Source organism: Pogonomyrmex barbatus, unplaced genomic scaffold (assembly GCF_055798465.1).
Source record: "Pogonomyrmex barbatus isolate J1 unplaced genomic scaffold, ASM5579846v1 scaffold1, whole genome shotgun sequence".
Lineage (NCBI taxonomy): Eukaryota > Metazoa > Arthropoda > Insecta > Hymenoptera > Formicidae > Pogonomyrmex > Pogonomyrmex barbatus.
In genome coordinates, this window is record NW_028297098.1 from 15,917,197 (window position 1) to 15,937,032 (window position 19,836).

The following is a 19,836-nucleotide window of genomic DNA, read 5'->3' on the forward strand; positions in this document are numbered from 1 at the left end:
AACTTATATTTTTGTATTTTTTAATGGAAAACCACGTATCTGCGAGGTAATTAAAAAATAAATTTAAATATTAAAATCTCGAAAATGCTGTACCATTCTGGATATTTTTACAAAGAGGACAGGGAAGAAAATTTTTTTCTGAACGTACCATAATATTGTAACTGATTTTTCTCATTTAAGCATGACACAATAATAATCACCACCTTTTCTTCTCTCTGTTTCTAGGTAAGCTTCTCTTTCAACCATTAGCCGCGAATGCCACCAGATACGCCGGCAAGCCGGTAAGTTCCGGCCAGCTGTTACAGTTAATTAAATTTAATCGCCGCTCAGCATTCTCATTTCGCGAGGCGGACAATCAAAGCGGGAAGGAGCATAACGCACAACGATAATCTCACGGGCGAAATGGATGCGGAGCGCCGCCACGGGATCTTTACGCGAATAAACGATGCACGCTGATGATTTTGCGCCCGTTAAAGAACTCCCGCGCGCCTTATAGATCTAATTGCCGTCTCCCGCCTCTCCCTCCCTCATTTTTGTCCAGTTACATTTAATTGCGAGAACCGCGTCGAGTGGACGAGTTATCGCGAGGTATTCGACGTATTCTTTCTTTTACGTCTGTTACGTCTGTGATAGCATTGCAAGCATTCGCTCCTGTGCCGTTACGCACTTTCGAGAGCCGGTGATTTATCGGGAATTGCCGAGGGAACGTGCCGCTCGTTACTCCTCGGCTCGAGCGAGATGTACTATTAACGCGGAATTGACACGGTCTCTCTTAGAAATTAAGGGGCAACGGCTCGCCTTGCCTCACGAGATTCCGCTCCCGAGATACTTCTTCGCGAGCGCGTCGACCTCGTTTTCAGCGCGCTCGAATCTCCGGTCTCGGACTCTCGCGCCATCTCTACATTCCCGAGAATGTAAATGAAGCAGACATTATTAAAGTTGAGCCGCGCCTGAAAACGCATCGCCTACCGCTATATACCCACTTTCATTAATATCATTAAACTTTCCGCATTAAGAGCGCAGCCTCTGTCTCATCCTTTGCCACTGTCTCCCGTTCTTTTCCTCCCCCATAGAGTTTGCATTGAAATTGTCGGCCGTCCCCGCTTTTCTCCCTTGTGTCATCATTCGTAAACACGCTACCGGATTTTCCTTGGACATGCACAGATTTTCCGTCGCTTATTTCGCCGCTCCTATCTCTAATTTTCCTTCGCGTTGACGGCGCGCAAACTTTTAATATTACTTGCGCAAATAGTTGATTCTCCTTTTAATTCCTCATGTCTTATCAAGAAAAAAAGATCTTCTCAAAAAGATCTTTCCTCGTTATTTATCTTATTCACGTTTAACAATTCTACTTTTGTCGCGTTAAATATTTTAATTCCATAATATAAATAGTTCACGATATAAAAAGACGTGAACTAGCGAGCGATGTAACGTTTTATTTATTTACCGATTATGGCTAATGATTCTCGTTCGAGTCACGGACAACTCGTAATAAATATCTGATGTTTATCGGACGATCAAAATTGATATTGCATTATTCAAGCCATATTGCATCTCTCGTTACTTTCGAAATAGATTTTATCTCCCGTAGAAGTCAGTCTCCGCCATTCTCTTTTCATGATTCATCTCTCAAGCCTTCCGCGGCCTACGTTCGGTAAATCGTTCGCGTAAGCGAGACTTTACGCTTCTCTCTCTCGTGAATCTACTCGACTCCTCGTATACCTCATAGAGGATAAAACGCGCGAAAGTGCACACCGTTCACCGTTCGCGAAGTTTATGCGCGCCAACGGCTCGCGCGCGCGACTTCCTCCGTAAAATATCTTACGCCACGGTAATATCGCACATATCTCTCCCTTCTGCAATATTGCCTGTATATACACTTTGGATTCCAATACGGTAATAATAATCGAATAGCTCCGCTGGTCTCGCGCTCTCGAGCTCGTGCTCGGTTATATCCAGTAGCGGATTTAGCGGAACGCTGCTTTCACAGATCAGATGCATAAAACTGAGCAGAATTATGTTTAATTTCTGCTTTTTTTTTTTTTTTTTTTTTTCATGAAAGATACTCTTAGAGAGAGAGAGAGAGAGGTGAAAGAAGGCATAGAATTTTGTACCGCGTTATTTTTTATAAATTCTAAATTCTAAATTTCTGACGTGCAGAGTGCGCATATAATATACGTATTGATTTATGACGTAAAATGAAAACAATAATAATAATGTAATAATCAATATGTAATTATATCACCGAGAAGTAATCCTTGAATTAGTAGCAGTGACAGGAGTAAAAATGTAAAAATTAAAAATCCGTTTTTCTCTTTCTTTCTCTCTTCTCTTCATATTTATGCTCCGATGAACTGTATCGCTCGTAAACAAGACTTCCTAGTCTCGAACTCCATTAATTCGCCATCCATCGGGATACTGTAGAGAAAGAGAGAGATCGTTAGTGTCTCAATAATTCGCCGAGGCATCTCTTGCGAATAACCGTACATTTAGTATACAGTATCGCGCGAGTCGCTGCGCCTTTTTTTCTTTTCTTTTTGGCGGAAGCAACGACGACGACGACGACGACGACAACGATGGCGGTGAGTAGCTAATTAACGGCTCGCGACCCGGAAAAGTATTCCCTTACCGTTATTTTCGAGGCTACAAGCAATATCGCGTCGCGATCGGCTTGTAACTTCTTTTTTTTTTTTTTTATAGCACGAAGTTGCCGAACGCTTTCTCTTTCTCTTTCTCCGGCGTTTACACTTGACGTATCATCGTGATGCATGTACTGCCTTCCACCTTTCCTTAACGAGATAAGCGTTTTCCGGATGAGCGCGTCGCACTCGGATAACAGTGTCGTTTTTAATTCGAAAGACCAACATTGTTTTGGAGTAATACATTATGACTTAATGCTGTCAAGATACTTGATAGAGATGTAATAAAATTAAAAATACGTTAAAGATTCTTATATATTGATGTTAATTTTAATCAATTGCAATTGTACGGACGAGGATGTGGATAAACGCGGTAGCGAACGGCAATTGTAAATGCAAATACCGTTCGCCGTTGTCTTTATCGACCCCGCGCCATTCTCTAACGATGAGAACGAATGCCGCTTCGATGCGTGCTTCGTTGCTGGCTCTTATACCTTATAATACTATGTGGCAAATGGAGTTATCTTATTCTAACGTATAACTGTACCTACAGATTCTTCGAACAAAGCTTATTCTTTCATAAAGAAGGGAAATTCTTATATAGAATAGAAAGTAGAGAGAGAGAGAGAGAGAGAGAGAGAGAGAGAGAGAGAGAGAAGTGAAAGTTGGAAGATAAGCGAATAGTACGCTTCTATATTGTAACACGCTTCATTAAAATAGAAAAGACGAATATGTACATGTTTTATACAATTTTATAAAGCATCTTTCTATAAGCATAGATATTTTATTTATTTACGATGGATTGTATTCGATGATGGAGAGACTAATATGACAAAACAATTTTCTGGCAAAGTATTTGATAGAAAGAAAAAAGAAAAGTAAATAGAATTTTAGAAAACGGAAATTGGAAAAGGAGATATGTCATTTGCCGAAATATATGTTTGACAATTGCTGGTTTGATTATTCAGGATGGAGAATAAAGACTCGAAAATCGGCGGATTGGTAGCGTCGAACTTGTGTAGCGATAACTGCGATAACGCGTGATGGGGGAAAAAAAAGCGCGGTACAGATTTATATCAGAATCCCTCGTGAAAACTTCACTGTTCTGACTCGTGAGAACGAAAATTGATTGTGCTGGACGTTTCGCCGTGTAAAAGCCGGCGCAGTTGGCAATTTTGGATCGAGCCCCTTCCGAAATCGATAGTGCCTTCAACGGCAGTGTAGAGACACGGGGTCGATGGCATCCGACGTGACACTTGTCAAAAATTAACGTCGCGCTTGCGATCGATGGATAGGCGCGCGCGTGCGCGCAAGGGAGAGAGAAAGAGAGAGAGAGAGAGAGAGAGAGAGAGAGAGAGAGAGAGAGAGAGAGAACCGGACCGTTTTTCCATGTTTCAGCGTGTAATAAAAAGTCGGTTTTTGCCCGGCGCCATAACCCCGCTATTATGTACGCTTTCCCGTAACGTAATTTGCCGCTGCATGTTATGTCCACGCGACATCATCCATTTTTTAATAGTCCGACGGAATATGAGCCGACAAAAATGATCGCTTTCTCTTTCTCTGGGAAAACAAAGCACCTTCACCGACACGCATTCGACACCGTCATTCCGAGATGACCTGACTTGCGGATTACATCGTTGCGTAATAGGCCGTGCTTTTATTAAAATATTATTACAATTATAAAATATTTACGCTTTGCGTCATGAGCGTCATTTCGCAATTGTGACACCGCATCAGTTCTAAACGGGGTTTTTTCTATTTGCGTATGAAAATTAGTAGATTATTAAATTTGATCTAAATTTGATTTTTTTATCTAAAATTGCAGAGTAATTTTGCATTGATAATGAAATAAACGAGAATTTCACTTGATTTAATTCTGAGAAGATCTGAATAAAGATGTGAGCTTTTAATAGTTTAAGTTAAATTGACATAACGAATATAAGTATGTTACAAAAGCATTTATTCGACATAAATTTAATTTTTATTAAAAATTTATATAGAGCTTTTCTATTGAAATATTAAATCCTTTCCTTAAATGCTTCGACGTACCTGAACACAACAGGCCCGGAAACTGCCGGATTAGGGCAGCTGCATTTTACGTTTATTCTGTTACGGCACATTGCGCTCTCTCGACGGGATAAACGGTTTTACATTTCGACGATAATTCATTTTAAACGTAATTTCAACGCGTATATATACGTGACTCTGTCGTTGTGTAAACCGACCGCCGCCGGATTTTATCACAAAATACATACGCAATGTACTTTATGGGCATACTGCATTTATGTGAAAATGATGCATTAATATCTTCGCTAATGTCTCATTGCATAAGCGTGTAGATCGCGACTGATTAAAGGTGCGCCTGAATGGACGTTACTCCACTTTTTTTTTGTCTAATATCACAAGAGAGATGTTTTTCGTTTTTCGTTCGCGTGCGAGAAACTCAGATATTTTTGATGGAGTGTGTAATGGAAAAAATACGAAAACGTTATTAATGTGTAATCGTGTAATCATGGGCATTGTTTTTTTTTTTTTTTTTTCTTTAAAGGCATTATGCAAATGCGAGTAAATATGTCGATAAGAGTGTAATAATGCCGTAAAAAAAATAACATAACGTTCTAGGAAGATTTAATTACGAGGAAAACATAAATTGCAGCACATTGTGAATGCTCGGGCCAAACATTTAATTACATCGCCGTTTTTCTAACTCGAAGGCAGCTCTTGAATAACGCAATTGTAAAACTAATTTAAATAATGCTTTTAAATAGTTGATAAAATACATTTATAGGAAAAAGTTTATATTTTATATAAAAGCGCAAATGTAATTAAAAAATAATCTATACACTTTTTGAAGTTTGAAAATAACTTATATTGCATTTTTTATAAAACAATTGCAAGAGCAAACAATTGCAGTAGTACAGTGGAGTCTTTTAATAATAAAAAATTTGACTTCAAAAAACTACATTAAGAATAATGAATAATCTAATATTGAAAAAATCCGTACCTGTGAAATATATGTACATTTCAGAGTGGAATATCTTGCGTGTACTGTTGTCGCTTTTCCGCGTCTCTAATTGATTCACCAGATGACTCATCGAGCAAGATTCAGATCATGGCAAGTTCCGTAACGGTGAATGTTAATAATTATCCGAGTCGTGAAGTGATGATCGAAATTGAATAAATGGTGTGCATAGTGCGCGCCTGTGCTGCTCTTTTAAAAAAAGCATGCCCAGTCTATTTTTTAAAAAAGCATGCTAAATCAATATTTAAAGTTTAATGTTGTCCCTTTTCCGCGATGCCGATTGGTCTTTTCGTTGCGCTTATTTTGTGAACAGCTATTATCATCAAGATAGCACATTTTATCACTTTGTATATCTGTTATGTTGAATGTATCATAACTGTCATCGCAGATAAGAAGATTACAAGATGTATGAAAACATTTTATTTCGTATTTTCTTGGGAGTATTTTACGACCGATTAAATGTTAGATGATGTATGAGTACGCAAATAATTTATTTCGTGACACAAATTAATAGATTCCATTTGAATTTTATATTTAATTGAGAAGTATATGATACCGGAAAGGTAAATGGTGCGCGCACAACGTATGTCTGTAGTATCTACTTTTGTAAAAAGATATACTACCGTTTTGAATATTTCTCGAAAAACGTATTCGAGAAGTATTATACTTCCGTCAAATATTCAAGAATCGACGGAAAAACCAAAGATTGGTTTTTAGAGAAGAAGCACAGAGTCGCGACCGTCAAGAGTAAGTAGAGAATGGGTAGGAGGACGGAATTGAATCTTTTCCAGCGGAAGATTTAAGGAAAAGGACGTGATATTTAAAGTTTTCCGTCGTCGTTGTCTCAAGGACCTTCTTGTCGCAAAAGGGACTATTCTGCATTGATCTGCGACGTCGGACGATCGATCGTCGATGGAGCGGTGATTCTCCAAAGCGAGCGGAGGCGATTCGAAAAAGAAATAGAAAGGGCTAGAGAAAGAAAAGAGGAAAGAAAAGGAGGAACAAGTCGCCATTCAACGACTTTTTCTTCGCGCCGCTTAAAGCCCAGGCTCGAATCGATTGTGCAATCAAAACGCGAACGGGTCTTAAGAAGTAAGTCCTCGCGAAGAATCGTCCTCGGAAGTGCTTCGGCGAACTCCTTGGCCCTTCCACGAGGTACTTAGGTCCTCCGCCTCTTCCTTTCGATGGTCTCGTGTGCGAGAGAAAAACTGCCGCGGATTACCGGAACTAGTTCGCAAAAGTGGGAAGTCAGCGATTACTTTAGCAGTCACGAAGGTGACTGGCACGATTTCAACACGGACTTTGGAATTGGTATCGATGTGGCGCATCGACATCTTCTCGAATCTCGCGATGCTTGTTTCAACTGACCGTTCTTCAATTTCTGGCACATATTTTTCCGCGTCTCTCTTGAAAATTTTGACGCGACCGAATTGACTAGAGCGAATAAATTCCTTTTACTTACACAATCGATGACGACCGCCCGCACGACTTCTCGCGGAAAGTTCAACCGAACGTTCCAATCTGACTCTTTGGAAAGGGAGAGGGAGAGGGAGAGAGAAAATCAGAAAGAGTGAGTGAGAGAGAGAGAGAGAGAGAGAGAGAGAGGGGAGGACATTGAGGAGGAGAGGAGGGGAGGATCTCCCAACGTGCTCGTGGTAGCCGAGTATCCTACGATTTACATAGCGGCGAGTTCAAATATTGATTCGCCGCGCTCGCGCGCGGCGTCCCCCGGAATCGACTTCGTCAGCAGCAGCCAGCCGGCCACGACCTCCGGAAAGCCCGCCCTTCCGTCGCCGATGCGGGGTCTTCTTCGGAGTAGAAAGCGTCCCGGAGCGTATCATTGCTTGTTTGCAGTGCGCGACGGCAAGAGGGTATACACACCGACGCCCTTCCACATATAAACACGTACATACCCGGAAGAAGCAGAAAGCATTCCGACAGGGGTGACTTTCCTGGTGACCTCGCTCCCTCGTGCAATTACTAATTACTCGTTTAGCGAGTGACGTACAGAAGAGGGGAAAGAGGGTGAAAGCAACCCCGTAACGACCTTTTGTCTTAACGACTCTCGGAGAGAACGGGATCCCTTTTAACCAACTTCTCTCTCTCTCTCTCTCTCTCTCTCTCTCTCTCTCTCTCGTCTTCTACTTATTCCTTTCTCTCTTCTGCTCTTTTCCGCCCTCCTGAGCCACGTATCCGCTCGCTTTCTCCTCGACCTACTCTCTCCCCTTTCGTCTCTACCTGCCCTCTCATCCTCTCTTGTATTCGCCGAGCTGCAGCTGCACGCTCGATCTTTAGTTATCTTCGAGCGAATTCCTCGCGCCGGCACGAGATTTATGGCGGCCCCGCGTAAGTAAGAAGAAGAGGAAGCACGCCATAGTCATCTTCTCGTTCCGCGGAGGAGTCTTATCTGCTATTATGTGCTATTTCATTAGCTATAGCCGCGGCGCGCTCGAATTGTGAATTACGGCTTTCCGAACCATCGTCTTTGTTTTCTCTCTCTTTTTCCACTGTGAGATATATGCGCGCCCTAAAAATTTTTTTTATTTCCTCGTATATTCTCCGTTTGCGAATACACCGTTATGGATCGGAAAAATGTGCATAATAATGGAGTAATTTGCAACTAGCGTTTGGAAAACGAATATTTGCCATAAATCTAAAACGTCGTATCTTAGATATTTTTCGTATAAATTTTAGACATAATTTCGTCATTTGTATGCTTCTAAATTTTATCAATAAATTTTTTAAACGTTATTTCGATCATTTTTCTATCAGTTTTTTCATCGGCGTTAAACGTGACTGCAAAGTCTCAAATTGGTGCCACCATTATAATTTCAAGATAATAGGATCTTTTTTCACCCAAACAGTTTTATCTGAAAAGGGTAGCATTATCGTGTTAGTTCATCTGACCTGGCCATTTGTGAGACATATTTGCATTACGAGGCGTCATTACGCAGGCAGATGCGATTCGGGTGGTTTACCTGGCGGCATTATCTTATCTTTAAATACGCGTGCTTGATTGTGATACGCATCTTGAATTCTGGCGTGGGTTTGCAAGAGAGAGAAAGAGAGAGAGAGAGAGAGAGAGAGAGAGAGAGAGAGAGAGAGAGAGAGAGAGAGAGAGAGAGAAAGAGAAAGAGCGGTAACCGAGATGCGCCACATTATCGCCGTTCGAGGGACGTTAAGCCGACATCTCACGGAATGTAAATGCTCTTCCGGCATATCTAGATTCAATCACAAACGTGTGTATACATTTGTGCCTCTTTGCCTTTCCCGTACGTTACATTACGTTATATTACGTCATCGACGATATTCTCAAGACCGCCCGATCGAAGGCAATTTACATTTTCATCCGCTACGTTTAAAAATGAACGAGAAAAGAGGTACGCCGTAATGTCGAATCGAGCACGAAATATGAACGACATTTACCGAGCGAGTATCGGTTATTTGCGTATTTTGCTAATTGCAAAAAAATTATTTGTTTCTTTTATTATAGAAGAAACCGCATAAGTCAACTTATGTTAACTTTAAAAAATCGAAATCCCAAGATGTTCACTCCTATATTATCCTATTCGTTCACGATCGTTTAACTTTAACTGTTCGCGAGATAATATTACTGTTTATCGATAAATATTCTTCGTCGATATCGATCCTTAATGATAATTATATGGATTTCAATGACATGTCAGGGTTATTAATAAATGAGGAAATTACATGTCGAGATCGGTTTATCACTGTCAATTCCACATGTAGTAATCGATGCAGATAAGCTGCATTAATTTGATTGTTGAACGCTTATCACTCGGTGGAATAGCAACTGCGTGCGCATGAATGTATATTCTCAAGCGCATATGATAATTTTCCTATCTTTATAGCTTTCCGCTTCAGGATTGCGTTAAATAGAGCAAGAATTTGCTGGCGGGCAATATAAATGTCGCTTCATCCTGCACGGGATATAATGCTACAGCTAATAGCGTTACGAATACACGTGACAGGAGAATTTCATTATTCTCCCATTTAATGCTTGTAACGAGCCGTTAAACGTTCGCTCTTATTACCTTTGCGTTTATCACCTTTTAATTTTTACCATCGTATTATGCATCATTAAACATAATGACGTTTTAACGTTGGGCTGCAATCTTTTTCGACAAGCGAATTATTTCTCATTAAATTTCCTGCGAATCAGCACTTTTCTTTTAATCTCATCTTTAATTTGACCGCGTATATTTGAATCATATTTTCGCGAAATCTTTTTATGAAAGCACAATACAAAATTAAATAAAATGGAGGTATTTACACATACAAGATAAAATAACATTTTATCTTTATTAAAAATTTTTAAGATTTAAAAAAATTTTACGTTTTATAGTCAGTTTTCTGCAAAGAATTCAGTGAGGTAAAGAAAAGATTAGAAAAATGATAAAAGTCATATATATTAATATCATATAGAATTACTAAAACTATATATATAAAATTATCTTTTCGAAAAAGGTAATTTAAGATGCGAAGCATACGTGTTGCAAAAATATTATTTTATAAAGTAATGTTTTTATAATTAAAATAATCTTTATAATAATAATTATCTTTTACAACATAATATATTAATTTGTACAAAAATAATGATTATATATAATCAAATAATAATTATCAGATTTTAATTAAAGGATACTACATATAATTGTGTAATATAAAATTTTGTATTAATCGAAAAAATCTATTGTTTAAATTAATATAATAATTATGCCTTTAGGCATTTTTTGAATAAAACACGTGTAATCGGGTGGAAATATGGACATGTAAAATTGTGAATGCATGAAGATGTGAATGTATAGAAATGTGAATAAAAATGTGCATATAGTTTAAATATAGTTTCTATAATTTATGAAACATTCTTTCTTCGAAAAATGTTTACGAAGGTCCCGAATAAATCTAACAAAACTATTAATTTCGAAGACTTGTTTTCTAGATGCAGAAATAATTTTTCTTATCTCTCATTACTATTATTAACTTGCCGCGCGCGCGCGCGCGCGCGTGTGTGTGTGTGTGTGTGTGTGTGTGTGTGTGTGTGTGAGACTCGATCTCACAGTATATTTCAAAGATCCTGGGAATAAGTCAGCCTTTGAACAGCATCGTTCCTGCACTTATTCACGAGCAAGTGATATTATTATAATCGTCTTAAGATCGAGTTCACCGAGAGAACGCTTCGTATATATGTACATACATATATCGGGTGACCGACATTTTGCCGATCGACGTCGGGTACGGCTGTTGCCGAACCAGGTGGCATCCGTCGGCTCTCTATATGCGCAATACCACCCTACCCGCTGATCTTTCATGCAACATATCCGCTCTTCAGAGCGTAAGACGGCTTACCTTTGTATGAATAAATCCGAAGTCTTGCCGTTTTCAAAGGTTCGCGACGCGCGTCGCGGCGCTACATTGCCTAGGATGCACCACTGTTATCGTTTGTATTTTCGTTTTTCCATCCCCGTAGCGCTTCGTCTGTTAAACATAACACGAGCCCTTGGCTCGAGTAAACATCGTTCCGCTATTTTCTCGATCGATAGCACCCTTAAATCGAGCTTGCACGAATCGATTTTGGTTTCAGTCCCTTTTCCTTCTCTTGTCCCCTCTTAATCGCGTTACATGTTATTTCCGCGCGGCATGAAGCATTCTTTCTAATATTTTTCCGTCATCTCTCACGGAGAAAATAGCAACATAGCAAAAAAAAATTTTTTTATCTAAAATAGATGTTAATACATAAATGTATTTTTTCCGCATTAACATTTCCATTAATAAATGATTATACTCATAAATATGATATCTATCGATATCTATTTAGGATTATTTCGTTCGCTCTGATTCGTCAGAATTTTTCTAATTTTATGCTTACTCTTTATTTTCATTTGCGAAAAATATTTTGAACGTTAATGAGCACGCGCTCGCGCGAATATAATATTTTTAAATAACAGTTAGTTAATTAGCTGACACTGATACTCTTGTATATGAAAGTGAGGGTGTACGCACGGTCGTGTGCAATTTCGGGACAAAGAGAATGGCGCGTCCAGGTATTTACGGTGCAACTTACGGCACCGCTGCACTCGCGGTTTACGGTAGTCGCATTCCGACGCGTATCTAATAATGTTCAGTGAAAGTCCCTCTCTTATGCATGGTCGCCCATGTTTACAAGAGTGTGCCCATGCGGACGTGCTTGCAATTCGCGCGCGCGCGCGCGCGCGCTAGTGCTCGCTAGCTGCAGCGATGTATAAACACACGTACGCATATAAATACGGGCCGGACAATATAAATATGCGATACACAAGTACAATACAAGTGCACGCGGTATCCCCTTATTAATGTAACAGGAGGAAACGGGGGGGGAGGGAGGAGAGGGAGAGACGGGCGGGGATTCATAATTTTCGACGTCGCCGTATTTCGCGCGGCCGCCTCGTAAAGCCATCGGATTATTTTACGTCGGTAATAGAATATTATTTTCACACTGTGTCTGCCTTCCTTTATAGCGCAGCAGGCAATTTCAGGCCGGGGCATAAAAATAGACTAATCAACGATAAATTAAATTAAACTCGACGGTCGATTACGTGGAAAGATAATTCTTCGTTTCGCGCCAAGATTGAATCTCAAATATACACTCTCGCTCCGGCTCTCTCTCTTGTGTGTGTCGGGCAACAAACTGAATTATTCCCACTTATTTCCCGTCAGTCCGCATTCGGCATTACTTATTCTATGTCGCGTTTTCTTGCCGTCAGTCGGCGTATTAATATTTAACGCGTGCCTCGTAATTCAAAACCGATGGTCCTGAATAATTTACGTTCACGCGTCTCATGCATTGCCGTAGCGTCTTCGATGGGACGGAGATCGATAAGACATTACACGGAGATGAGTAATGCCTCTGTTCGCCGATATATATATATACAACGACAGTTTCAATTGACTATGACGTATCGCGTGCAACTGAGCATAGATCGAGCTTTACATGATACCGCACTGCCGACAGCTGGTGCGCGCATTTTGTTTTTAATCTCATTTTTCATCCGCCGTGATACATATTTATATAAAAATTTATATAAAAATAACGCCTATATCGGTTTCTATTCGTGATCTTCTGGATTAAAAGCAAAACGACTTTAATAACTACTTTAGTAATTTCCAAATCATTGGTTTACCGGGGGAGGGGGGAAGAAGGGGGGGGGAAATGTCGTGGTTAATTTCAGAATATGCCAATGAATTTTATAACAACTCTTTTCAGACATTTTATATGAATATTTTCTCAAGAGACGTCAATATCTTCGATTTAAAATAACTTAAGCTATTTCTTTTCCCATAAAAATCGTACGCTATTTTTACCAGCTGTAGGATAGCTTTTATTATTTTCTGCCGTTACTAAAGACCTTTCGCTGGGGAGAAACTTCGTGCAACGTAGACTGTAACTCGATCGAAGCATGCAAATGCGATACAGGAGCCGGAGAATATTTCCAGCGATCGATTTTCCATTTCTTGCTCGGTGTTGATCGTCTAGAGTCTCGAATTTTCTTTTTCCTCCCTTTTTTTTTCCGCGTTTCTCTCCCTCGCCGAAGTCATCGCCGCTCGATTCTCGGCGAGCACCGCGAACGAGAACCCATTCCCGATGCGGTGTATTGGATGTGGGGTATCGAGACCGGGGCATTCGAGAGGGGTGGTACATAAACCACGATCGTCGCCACTATCGTTGATGGGTTGCGCTCGGAGACCGACGTAACTGGTTTCGCGAGAGACCGATTGCGAGCGCGACCGATCGATTGCACACGGACGTTTCGTCGCGCGTTTCTGCGCCAATGGCGACCGCTATTTTGGCGGAGTGCTCGCTATTCTCTTCAATTTAACATGGACGCAAATATGAAGAATGAAAGAATTTTCTTATGCATTTTCTCGATTAGCATTAGTCTACTTCGACCGAGAATAGCGCGTTTAAGCCGAGAATACACAGATTATGTCTATTATATTCTAACCACGTATATTATATTTTAATAATACGTGCATATAGAAAAATCGCGATAAAGATTTATTATAATTCTTATGTCTTTTTAAGTAAAATTGCTATTGTATTTCCATATTCGTTTAGGATCGTGACTCCAATTTCGCGGAGAAGAGATTAATTCACGCGTCCAATCAAAGCCATTCGCAGAGATTAACTATCGAGTTAAAGAGCTAAATTAGCTTCTTAAATATATATATGTATATATATTTATATATATTTTTTAGCTGATATTTTTTCAGCTTTACAGGTTAATTCGCGGATCACTTCTCCGCGTCTTTTTCTTTCTCAAGGATCAACATAGCGGCGGAAGATCACGCCGGTGCGTGATCGATGGCGTTTACGCGCGAAAGTGATTTGACTTTATGGAAAGACCCCTCGATGGGGAATGTGGGAACGGCCGTGCGTGCCCGTGTGTTGCGTTGGTGAACGAGTTAATGTTGCGTAATCGATGCTTGTACGCTTTAATGCTGGATAATTATAGTTAAATTATCGACTCGCGTAAATACTTTGTCAGAATACATAAATATAATGCGTTGAAATTAATAAGGCGTAGTTTTCTTTTTTTTTTTATTACGGCTAATTTTATTTGATAACACTCTTGTATCTTAGAAGTACTAATTATAGAATAAAAATTTGTAACGAAATAATTTTATCATTATTTTCTAAATCGTGTAACCTTTTTCAAGCATATCTTGGAATATCTACACGCAGTATAGATATTTCTTAATTATGCTCTACAAAGCATAGATTTATTGAAGAAAAAAAATGAAGATATTTAAGAAGGTTTTAAATTGAAGTATATGAATTTCCGTTCACATCACAGAGGTAACATAAAGATTAGTCTGCTGCACAGTTGTAAAGATTGTTCCAGCTTAATTTTCAACAGGTAGAAATCCCCGGCGAATTTCTCGCAGTTAGAATCCTCGCGAGATTGACTTGTTCGCTCGATCGCACTTCGATCGAGATCGATCGTGCTCGCAGTGCCGACAGACGCGCTCGTTAATTTCCGAAGTCGCGATGAACGATCGAAACACTTCCTCTCGGGGGTGCCGATTATACGAGATGTTCGCTCAGGAGAGGGCGAGAAAGAGAGGCGCAGTCACGTGCAACAAGTGTGACTGCTTCATCAATCTCTCCGCGTGCGTGGGCAGGCGTGAGAAACCGCGCTCTCGAGCTCTCTCGGTGTTAGATCGCCGCCGAGAGAAAGAGAGAGTTAAGAGACTCGCGCGCAAAAGGTCACATTTCTGAGATTTTCCCCGGAGTTCTCGACGCTGAAACCTGGAACCGAGAGCGAAGTCCGGGGCTCGCATCGCATAGGTAGGATATGCACTATATACCCACATATACAACACTTATATGACCACAGCGTCGCCCTAATCGCGGCCTCGCCTCGCCCGCTTTCTCGTATTGTTGTCCGCGTAAATCGGGAAATAAAAACGAGAAAATGAAGCATAAAGATCAAAATTTTATGAAGAAAAATTCCGTATCGTTTCTCCTACAAGGTAGATTTTATTATCAGTATTGTATGTTTTACTTTATGAAATGTGTGATAATGGTTTAGAATTATTTCTTATTGTATTTACGTTTCATATATATTTTGAAATATGATCTTTAAAGTTATTAAATTAACATTGAAAAAAATTTATTTATTATTATTCAACAAACGTAATTTTAAAATGTAATTTTAAATATGATCGTCGAGTGTTTGTTTCGATAAACTCTTGACTTCTAACACTTGACAGTCGATTACGACAATGACTCAATCAGAGATCTTCTAATTGCTCGTCGTCGAGACGATCGTTTGAGGCATCAATCGAGCAATCGAACGCGTCCACTTAATTTGCAATTTACACGAACCATATTTATTACTGCACATAGAGACAAAACACATTCTACACACTCGTGTCTCATGGCGCGTAAATCTTTATAAACTCGTGTAAATAATTACACCACGAGAACGGAATAAAAGATATCCATATCTTTCTCTTTCTACCTTTTATCTATCCGGTGTAACAATGGCCAGCTGTCTGCGAATATCGATTTACATCAGCATCCGTCCCTCGAAAAGACCGCGAGCATATTTACGATTATTTCCATAAATCTGCGCTTATGCCGTCTGCCGTCAGCCGCCGCATTTGTTTTGCAGATGTATCCGGACACGCGCGCGTACTATACGATCCAGTTTCACCGCCATGGAACATATACGGTAATCGAATATGGCAAATGGTTTCTTGTGTGTTTTTTTTTTTTTCCCCTAAGATCTTAACGATAAAGCAGCGAGTTTCAATATTAAGACCGTAAAATACAACATGCAAATTCGCGCTTCTGAGAGTATGGCAAATAATTTTATTTCATGAATTTAGTTTCCGTTTGGAAGGAGAAAAAAGCGATGTATTTAACCATGCGAGACGGCCGAGCATAAATGCCGAAAGTAATTAGGCTCGTGTAACGGTAGGGTCTCGCATCTTCTGGATTTATGGATCGATAGACCCGTTAAATTTGTTAGACTGTTAGCTTCATAAATTGCTAGATAGATCTGCAGATTGCCGGCTTCGTAAATTGCCAAGATCTATCGGTCGCTCAATTACAAAGTCGTTGATCCATAAAATCCTCACGCTTTCTCACTGCATTACGTATGTTTACGTGCACAATGATCTGAAATTAGATCGATTACACGCTCTCTTCCTCATTTCTTATTCTTCACTTTCTATTTCTAATAAACGGACGATGTGCGTGTGTATGTCTCTCTGTGCGAAAAAATAATTTTTGTTTAATATTATTTTTTTCGAAGTATACAGAGAACCCAGAAAAATAATTTAAAAAATGGAATAGAGAAATAATGAATAAAATTTACATACGTAATTTTATTTTTTATATATTACGAAAAGTATATCAAAAATATTTTTAATAATGGCGTTTATTGAATTTATATGAAACATCTACCATATGAGGACTTTTTGCATCACTAAATTCAATTTTGAATGTTTGCAATGTAAATCCATATAGTAAAAATTTGGAAAATTATTTCATTTATGTAAAAATTGTCCTTAATGGATTTTTTAATTTTCTAAATAAGAAACCAAAATATTTTTCTCTCTTTCTCATATAATATGTAAAATTTATTGTTTTGATAAATTTGAATGTTGAAAAATATTTTTTAATTATGTAGCTTTAAATTATATAGCTAATAATTTTTAATTTATAATATAATTAATTTTTTAAATTATGTATTATAGCTTTAACTGTGATAAATGAAATATCAAATTTTATTTAAATTTCAAAATTTAAATTAATTTGATTTTATTAATTATTTATTAATTTATTTATTTATGTTTATGAGATTTTATTAGCAATTGCAAAGATTTTATTAGCGATTACAAATCCGATATTGCGAGTTTTTTTAGGCGCAAGACCTCGCGGCCGGGAAACTTTGACGGTATTTCGTATCTATTTTTCTGACGACATTCGCGCGTAATCCGTCGCTGTCACGGCGTTCGGATGACGATCGATGGTGTGCTCTGATTGACGTTCGAAACCTAATATCCGAAATGCGTCAGAGAGAGAAGGAGCTTGGAAAATATATGAGACGTCCGCCAGTCGCGCGGCTCGAGAGAAAGGGAATCTTTCTACAGAGTGTCCCAGAATTAACGAGATAAATTTCAATTTAATCAAATTTTTATCTTAATAAATCTTATAGAAATCTTAATAAAGAATCTTGTGACTCTCATATCTTTTATTTAAGTTCAAAGACAAATTGATAACGAGATTTTCCATTTTAAGATTTCAAATTGCGCTTATAATGCTTCAATGAAAATTTGAAAATGATCTATATCTAAAGCTTTAATATCGAATCTTGAAAACAATGTCATGTAATCTTTGATTTTTTAAACTACTTATATATCACTCTCTAAAATATGATAATACTATTTGACACATTTATTTTGAGATATCCTGTACATCTGAAGCTCCATAAAGCATCCCCACGACAGTAATCGACTTTCATGTCATTTTCCCGTACGGATACTTATACGACGAGCTGTCATTCGAGAAAACTCGATTCAGCGTCTCAATTGTGAGAAGTGTCTTTGGATAATCTTTCCAAGTTATATCCTGCGTCGCGTTGCCATCCGTCGCGCCACATCCTTGCAAGCCGAGTATAAATTAAATTGATAGATTAAATTAGAGTAAAATGTCCAATAGTTACCAAGTTGAATTCATAATATGCCAAGTGTGTTCGAGAAAATGTCATGTTTACGTAACGGAAAGACCTTTCAAAACTCTTTGGAATTTAACAATGAAATATTCTTCTATGCATATAAAATGTAACCTTTTACAGTTCTCAAATTTGAAAAACTAATTGATTTCTTTATATTGAAACCAACAAAGATTTAACAGGAAAGATTAAATAATTTTTATATTAAAGTATTTTTTTTTACATGTATTCCTGTATATTTTTTGCCAATTTCGCGCTCTCGAGACGCTGTAAAAATTTTGTCGTACAGTTTGCAAGCGCCATACAGTTCCGATTACGCAATTGAACTTGATATTGGAATTTTGGGCGTGGATTAATTGACAAGCAACGTAAAAACGTTAACACTTTAACTCCGAACTTTAAATCCGAAAACGATACCGTAATACTGTGACAAAAAGAATCTCAGTGAGCGTAGTATATATTTTGTTCCCAAGGCCTGAGGGGGTTTGTAATTCCCATAAAGGCGCACCGCACTATGAAATGTGACGTGACGCAACGCTTTTGCTCGTAACCCGCAACCAATCTCCTCCGTAGCTTCAGTAACGTGTTCGATGTTTCCGTGTGCCCTGGCTTATAATTACAACATCGGATAAAATAATCCCTATATAGAGGCTGAAAAAATAAACTCGCACGATCACATTTCTCATTTCTCAACGGAGAGTCATATGTATTTTTTAAGCCCTCGAAAAGCCGCGCGTCTGATTCGCTCGATGTCTGATGCTTCTCGGGAAAGATTGATAATTCCCCTCGGGAAATGACGTGCGTTTTTTCATCCGCTAGCCGTGTAAACGTCTGTAATTAATTAGAGTAACCTCGGTGTAAGATTTCGTGCTGTTTTTCCGAGACCGCGCGTGTACGCCACTGCGACTTCACTCGTGTCGTGTACTCACGGCCGTATGACGCCGGTGCGGTGCACGACGACAGGTTCTGTCTGTGTAAGCACGTTTACGAGAGAGGTTGGCCAACTGAGACCCGTAACTCGTTGGTTAGGAGTAACGTAACACGTTACCTAATCGCGCTCATGGCCTCACCTCGCTCCGTCTTACCTCATTTCCTCGCGTTACGATGTGTTGTGCTTCAAGTTACCGCTTCGGTCAGTCAAACTGATTAATTTTGTGAAAACCAGTAACGATAACGGCGATAACCGGTGCGGTGTAAACGTCGGGTCATCCGAAAACGGCGGAAAAGTGATTTCCAGACAATTCTCGAAAGAAACTGTATTGGAAGCACGGGGATTAAGTAATTTTGTCGATTTTTTTTTTATATCTATACATTAGCTAAATTTAATTTGTTAAAAAAGCCGATTCTTTCCTCGCTATCGTTTAACTATCGTGAAAGAAAAACGTTGAAATTGAAATTACCCTTGAATAATCTCTCCCCGCTCCCCCTCTTTCTCTCTCTCTCTTTCTTGCAAAATCAGACGTAAAGTGGGACAAAAATAAAACGACGTCTTTTTCTCAACCTCAAGCCTGAAATTGATTAATTCCGTTAAATAATTACGCAAAAAGTACTTAGCGTTTCAGGAAGAAACCGAAGTAATCTTTCAAACTTATTCTTTTTGCCCACGCCGTGCGATGGAATATGAAAACGGAGTAATTGCGACGACTGCTCATTGGTAGAATATAACGGGCAGTTTGAAGTAATACGTGGTCGCGACCGCAAATAAATTCCGCGTGTATTGTCTTCGAGTCTCCGCTAACTAACCAATGGCCAATCAAAATCGCGATAAATTCTCCTCCGCGCGGTAATATTTCCGCGCTCGAGATTTCAACTTTAATTTTCAACAATTTACGTTGATTGTCAAACGACCGCGACGTGCTCAACAAATTTGCGTGTATCAAGAGCGATACGACGAGAAGGGTTTGCCTCCCTCTCACGGCAAACTCTCGAC

General features: G+C 39.1%; 1 protein-coding gene across 4 annotated transcripts in view; it reads left to right on the forward strand.

The window, feature by feature from the left end:
- Window positions 1–19,836, forward strand: part of twin (CCR4-NOT transcription complex subunit 6-like twin) — a 505,964-nt gene that overhangs the window by 184,466 nt on the left and 301,662 nt on the right. For all 4 annotated transcript variants that reach the window (XM_089072768.1, XM_089072783.1, XM_089072773.1 and 1 more), the window contains one exon: window positions 15,840–15,899. In XM_089072768.1, coding sequence (XP_088928894.1) covers window positions 15,840–15,899 — 60 coding nt within the window. The remainder of the gene's footprint in view (window positions 1–15,839; window positions 15,900–19,836) is intronic.